The sequence below is a fragment of the Bos mutus genome, chromosome 10, assembly GCF_027580195.1.
Source record: "Bos mutus isolate GX-2022 chromosome 10, NWIPB_WYAK_1.1, whole genome shotgun sequence".
Taxonomy (NCBI): domain Eukaryota; kingdom Metazoa; phylum Chordata; class Mammalia; order Artiodactyla; family Bovidae; genus Bos; species Bos mutus.
Window position 1 is genome coordinate 80,752,728 of NC_091626.1, and position 6,355 is coordinate 80,759,082.

The following is a 6,355-nucleotide window of genomic DNA, read 5'->3' on the forward strand; positions in this document are numbered from 1 at the left end:
CGATTTGTTTCATATATGATATTATACATGTTTCAATGCCATTCTCCCAAATCATCCCCCTCTCTCCCTCTCCCACAGAGTCCAAAAGACTGTTCTATACATCTGGGTCTCTTTTGCTGTCTCGCATACATAAACTGTTTTTATTTTTGTTTTTCAGAAATGTGTATTCTGAATTCTACTATTATTTGGATACTTCTCTGGACCATTTAGTAAATCACTGACCAACAAAAATTCCCAAAAGTGAGAGGTGCTTATAAATTCATTACCTTGTCTAAATAGCGAAGCTGGACATCAGCATGAACCACCTTTAAGTAAACACAATTTTCATACTCCTTATTCTTACTCATTTTGATTATTACTGGATTAAGTAGACAACCAGACAAGTGGATGACATGGAAAAGACAAACCATTCAGTGGTATCTGAGTTCATTTTGCTGGGACTTTCCAAATCTCAGAATCTTCAGATTTTATTCTTTCTGGGATTCTCTGTGGTTTATGGAGGGATTGTGTTGGGAAACCTCCTGATCTTAGTCACTGTGATTTTTGACTCATGCCTTCACACACCAATGTATTTTCTGCTTATCAATCTCTCCTGTATTGATATGATCCTGGCTTCTTTTGCTACCCCTAAGATGATCGCAGATTTCCTCCGAGACAGGAAGACCATCTCCTGGTGGGGATGTTATTCTCAGATGTTCTTCATGCACCTCCTAGGTGGGAGTGAGATGATGTTGCTTGTAGCCATGGCAATAGACAGATATGTTGCCATATGCAAACCCCTCTATTACATGACCATCATGAGCCCACGAGTGCTCATTGGGCTACTGTTATCCTCCTATGCAGTTGGATTTGTGCACTCATCTAGTCAAATGGCTTTTATGTTGAATTTGCCCTTCTGTGGTCCCAATGTTGTGGATAGCTTTTTCTGTGACCTGCCCCTTGTGATCAAACTCGCCTGTGGGGACACCTATGTGCTCCAACTCCTGGTCGTTGCTGACAGTGGCCTCCTGTCCCTGGTCTGCTTCCTCCTCTTGCTTGTCTCCTACACGGTAATTATTTACTCTGTTAGGCACCACACTGCCAGTGGTTCCTCTAAGGCTTTCTCCACTCTCTCAGCACACATCACAGTAGTGACTCTGTTCTTTGCCCCTTGTGTCTTTATCTATGTATGGCCCTTCAACAGATACTCCATAGATAAAATTCTTTCTGTATTTTATACGATTTTCACACCTCTCTTAAATCCTATTATTTATACATTAAGGAATCAAGAGGTAAAAGCAGCCATTAGGAAGATAAGGACTCAACATACAAATTCAAAGCACGCTTTGTAGATGACACTGCTGAAGAGGTGTTTGGACATTATTTAGGAATGTACTTTAAATGTATTTCAAGTTCTATAAAACAGTATGTGTGATTGTTAAAAAGGAAGCCTCCCTATTGTCATCCTTAATGTTTAAATGCATAATATCTACAGTCTGGCAGGTGTGCATTTAAATCCCATCTTCACCAGTTTCTCTCATGGAAATTTGAACAAAATGAATAAATCTCTGCAACTTAGTTTCTTTATCTAGAAAAACTTCCTCGTATCTTTCTTTTACTATTTTAGCATGTCTTTAAACCTTGTAAAGTATATTATCATTGCTGCTGTTATAGCTGCTGTCATTACAATGGTAGTGTACATTTGGAATATGCCCACAGATGACACTTCACATAATTGTTTAGCTAAGGGCCTGGCTAACTACCTTGCTAGAGAGCTGCATTTTGTAGATAATCCCTAGTCAGTGTGTATTAATTTTTAATTAGCTACTTACCACAGTGCCTCCAGCCATTCTACATATATTTAGTGAGTCTGCAAAGTCCTGGAAGATATACCTAGGACTGTGAGGAGCATGGCCTAAGGATGGAGAGAGTGAACTAAATTTGCAGTTGTGTTGTGGCATGAAAGCACCATATTAAAGGATGAACAGGGTGCTGTAGAAATGCAGAGGAGTGACATCTAAATCAGAGCAGGTGCAAGAAAGGCTTCCAGGAGAAGGAAATAATTCGAGTAACCATTGGTTGGATAGAGAAGAAAGACATCCTGACAAAGGGAGCTGTATAGGAGCACACATGGAAGCAAGAAATATGACACCTTGGAGGAAGCACACATAATTTTATTGACCTGGGACATGGAGTTTGATAGCAAGAGCTGAGGTGAGAGTTAGGTCAAATGCAGTCTTAAAGAAGACCTAAGGGCACTACCTGGCATTCAAAACTATATGATATGGAAATTACAACAGAAGGAAAAAGAAAGCATAGACTCTCCTGCCCCAAATAATACATTGTACTGTTCTTATTCCAAGTTTACCTTCTTCATTTCAGCTCTATCTAGGATATTCCTCTTTGCCATCTTAGCAACTAAGCCTGGACCTGAATAAAAGGCGAAAGAAAATTTATGGCAACTGGTTATGGGAAGAGATGCCCATTGTCTTTTAACTGCAGCACACAATAAAACAGAATCTTACCGCATTTATGGAATTTATCATAGCTATGACCCAGAAAATAAAACACTAAATACTATGGCAGCAACACATCAATAGGTCATTTCTACATAAAAGCCTCATCACATCAACCTTAGTTGTTTTATACTGAAAAACCAGTTTCTGGACAAAACAATGTACATGCATATTGAATTCTATCTGGCTAGAGATATCTTTTCTCTGAACACATCTTATAGAAATGCATCATAGATTTAGAATAGTCTACACTCTTGTTTGTATAAGCACATTACTGATGGATGGTTGTGGCCAAAAATTTGTAATTTAAATTATTTGTAATTTATTTCTTTTATGCCAATGCAGAGTAAAACCACTAACTACTCAAGATTTTCCCCCAAACAGTTACATATTTTTCCACATCATTATTTTTAATATAATTTATCCTCCTTACTTTGTTATGTGAAATTTGTAAACTGCTGTTGTTAGGAGGAATAATCTTTTCCCTCTCTCACAATTTTGCTTTCCATCAACATATAGTATGGAAGCATCCACCTTGATGTTAGCAAGACTTCTTTGCTTTTGCACTTCCTTCCTTATACCACTCACTCACCATTCCTCTTGGTATGAAGCATGATTTATAGATCATTAAGGTTTAGAAAGGAAACTGAGCATGAGGTCCTCATAGTTTTGCCCTTTCAGAGTTGCTCACACACACATGAGCTCTCTTTCTGCTCTTCGTGTTAAACCTGAGTCAGGGATTATAACCTGCCTTCTAGGAGCAGATTTGGAAACATCTCAAAGTGTCTTCCTCTAAGAATTATCTGCTCTAGAGGTATGTGCAGTTTAAAGTTATGCTTGCCCCTGTCTATTTAAGTATTTGTTCTGCAAACCCTCCCTTTGGTTTTCAGGGTTAAAATTAAGGGGAAATGGTACAGAGACTTTTGGAGTTACACGTTCAATACAGCTTTACCAGTAATAATACTGATATTCTCTCTTCTTTTTTCCTGATTCTATTTATGGACTGGTTCAGAACTCAGGAGGCAGAAGCAATGATTAACACTTCTGAGAATTCTGCAATCAATTACTAGTACCCTAGTACCAGTATCAGGCTTTTTTTTTTTCTCCAAAAGTAGTTTTTAAATGGAAAAAAAAATAATCACTCTCTTTAGTCTATCATTCTGTAAGTTTGGACAAAAGCATATAGTTAACAGTAACACAGGAGAGTTTCATCAAACCCTCAAACCCCCCGGTCCCATTTGTAGTCAACATTCTCTCCCTTCCTCTGGTCTTGGTACAAGTGATCTGTTCTCTGTCCCTAATGTTTATCTTTTCTAGACTTGGATCTAGAATGACATGGAATCATATAGAAATAGCTCCTGGAACACAACTTCCTTCACTTACACTTGGACTTCCCTGGTGGCTCAGACGGTAAAGCATCTGTCTACAATGCGGAAGACCTGGGTTCGATCCTGGGTCAGGAATATTCCCTGGAGAAGAAAATGGCAACCCACTCCAGTACTCTTGCCTAGAAAATCCCATGGACGAAGAAGCCTGGTGTCCATGGGGTCTCAAAGAGTTGAACACGACTGAGCAACTTCACTTCACTTCACTTCCTTCACTTAGCATAATGCCTGTGAGATTCATTCAATAGCAAGTTGTTTTAATTACCATAAACCCATGTTCATTTTAATATCTATCTATTAAGTATCCCCATTACTGTTCTTTTAAAATTATTCTGAAACCAATTCAGTTATTCACTGATACTAAGTAGAATACTTCTATGAAATAACATGAATACTAAGTAATTATATTTGCATTCATCTTACACATCAATTTAGGGAGAAGTAAAATATTGACAATTTTGGGCTTTTTAATACAGAACATGTTTATTTCTGCATTTATTCAGGTCTTCTTTTATGTCCTCCAACAATGTTTAATAAAGTTTTCCATTACATACTAAAACTATTAAAATTATGACTTATTTTATTTAATTTTAATGTCATTTTCAACTGTATTTTTTATTTCTGGAGTGAAGAAAGTCTAGTTTTACATATGTGTGTGTGTGTGTGTGTGATACATATATATATTTACTTGAAATTAACCACTAAAATAAACTCTAAATAATTCAAAATTTTAGTCAGTTTTGGGGGGCTTAGTATATAATATTTCATCTATGATAAATATATTTTTCTATTATTTTTCAGTATTTTATTTTATATCTTAGATCATGACATGTTGAGGAATTTTTTCTGAATTTTTTCCTAAAAGCTGGAGAACAAAATAGATATATGCCATAAAATTTGTGAGACAGTTCAACTCCAGTGAGATTTGCTGATTTTAATCTATTTATACAATATGTTGAATATTTTGCACATTTTACAAAAATAATTTAATATTTGAGACAATAAAAACTACAGTTTGTACTTGGCTAATTTGACATGGATAAAATTGCTAATTTCATTGGAGCTCCTGTCAACATTTACAATCAGATCAGATCAGATTAGTTGCTCAGTCGTGTCCGACTCTGCGACCCCATGAATCACAGCACGCCAGGCCTCCCTGTCCATCACCAACTCCTGGAGTTCACTCAGACTCACGTCCATCGAATCAGTGATGCCATCCAGCCATCTCATCCTCTGTCGTCCCCTTCTCCTCTTGCCCTCAATCCCTCCCAGCATCAGAGTATTTTCCAATGAGTCAACTCTTTGCATGAGGTGGCCAAAGTACTGGAGTTTCAGCTTTAGCATCATTCCTTCCAAAGAAATCCCAGGGCTGATCTCCTTCAGAATGGACTGGTTGGATCTCCTTACAGTCCAAGGGACTCTTAAGAGTCTTCTCCAACACCACAGTTCAAAAGCTCAATTCTTCGGCGCTCAGCCTTCTTCACAGTCCAACTCTCACATCCATACATGATCACAGGAAAAACCATAGCCTTGACTAGATGGACCTTTGTGGGCAAAGTAATGTCTCTGCTTTTGAATATGCTATCTAGGATGGTCATAACTTTCCTTCCAAGGAGTAAGCGTCTTTTAATTTCATGGCTGCAGTCACCATCTGCAGTGATTTTGGAGCCCAAAAAAATAAAGTCTGACACTGTTTCCACTGTTTACCCATCTATTTTCCATGAAGTGATGGGACCAGATGCCATGATCTTCCTTTTCTGAATGTTGAGCTTTAAGCCAACTTTTTCACTCTCCACTTTCACTTTCATCAAGAGGCTTTTGAGTTCCTCTTCACTTTCTGCCATAAGGGTGGTGTCATCTGCATATCTGAGGTTATTGATATTTCTCCCGGCAACCTTGATTCCAGCTCGTGTTTCTTCCAGTCCAGCGTTTCTCATGATGTACTCTGCATATAAGTTAAATAAACAGGGTGACAATATACAGCCTTGGCATACTCCTTTTCCCTATTTGGAACCAGTCTGTTGTTCCATGTCCAGTTCCAACTGTTGGTAGAGGTAAATCTTTTAGGTGGTGTAAGAAATCTAAGAAAATGTATCTAAAGCTGAAAGACCGCCTAGCAAAAATTAACACAAATATATAAGGAGCTTGGGCGCCATCTAGAGAAAGCAACCTCCTGTTTCTCTTCCTGGCTTTAAACAAGAAATCAAGAATTAGGAAGGAGAATTTATAAGAATGGACTGAATTCTGCACAATCCCCTCAATAGATTCAGCTCTAAGTCCTGTACTTTCCAAAGAGGAAGTCAGGCTGATTGTTCTCATCATTACCAAAAAATAGCCATTTTCACAGACAAGTTTTAACATTATTTTGAGAGCTTTCTTTCCTCTACTACCCATCAGCCAAGTCTAAAATCCCAGTAGACATCACAACCTACTAAGTCACCATTAGGGTGAAAAAGGCAAGTCAAACTATTAGTA

The 6,355-nt window shown here is 37.9% G+C and overlaps 1 protein-coding gene across 1 annotated transcript; it reads left to right on the forward strand.

Annotated features, from left to right (window-relative positions):
• Positions 1-389: 389 nt before the first annotated feature.
• OR4K13 (olfactory receptor family 4 subfamily K member 13) lies at positions 390-1,331 on the forward strand. Its single transcript, XM_005908869.3, has one exon. The coding sequence runs from the start codon at positions 393-395 to the stop codon at positions 1,329-1,331; it is 939 nt and encodes a 312-aa protein (XP_005908931.1). The 5' UTR covers positions 390-392.
• The last annotated feature ends 5,024 nt before the right edge of the window (positions 1,332-6,355 follow it).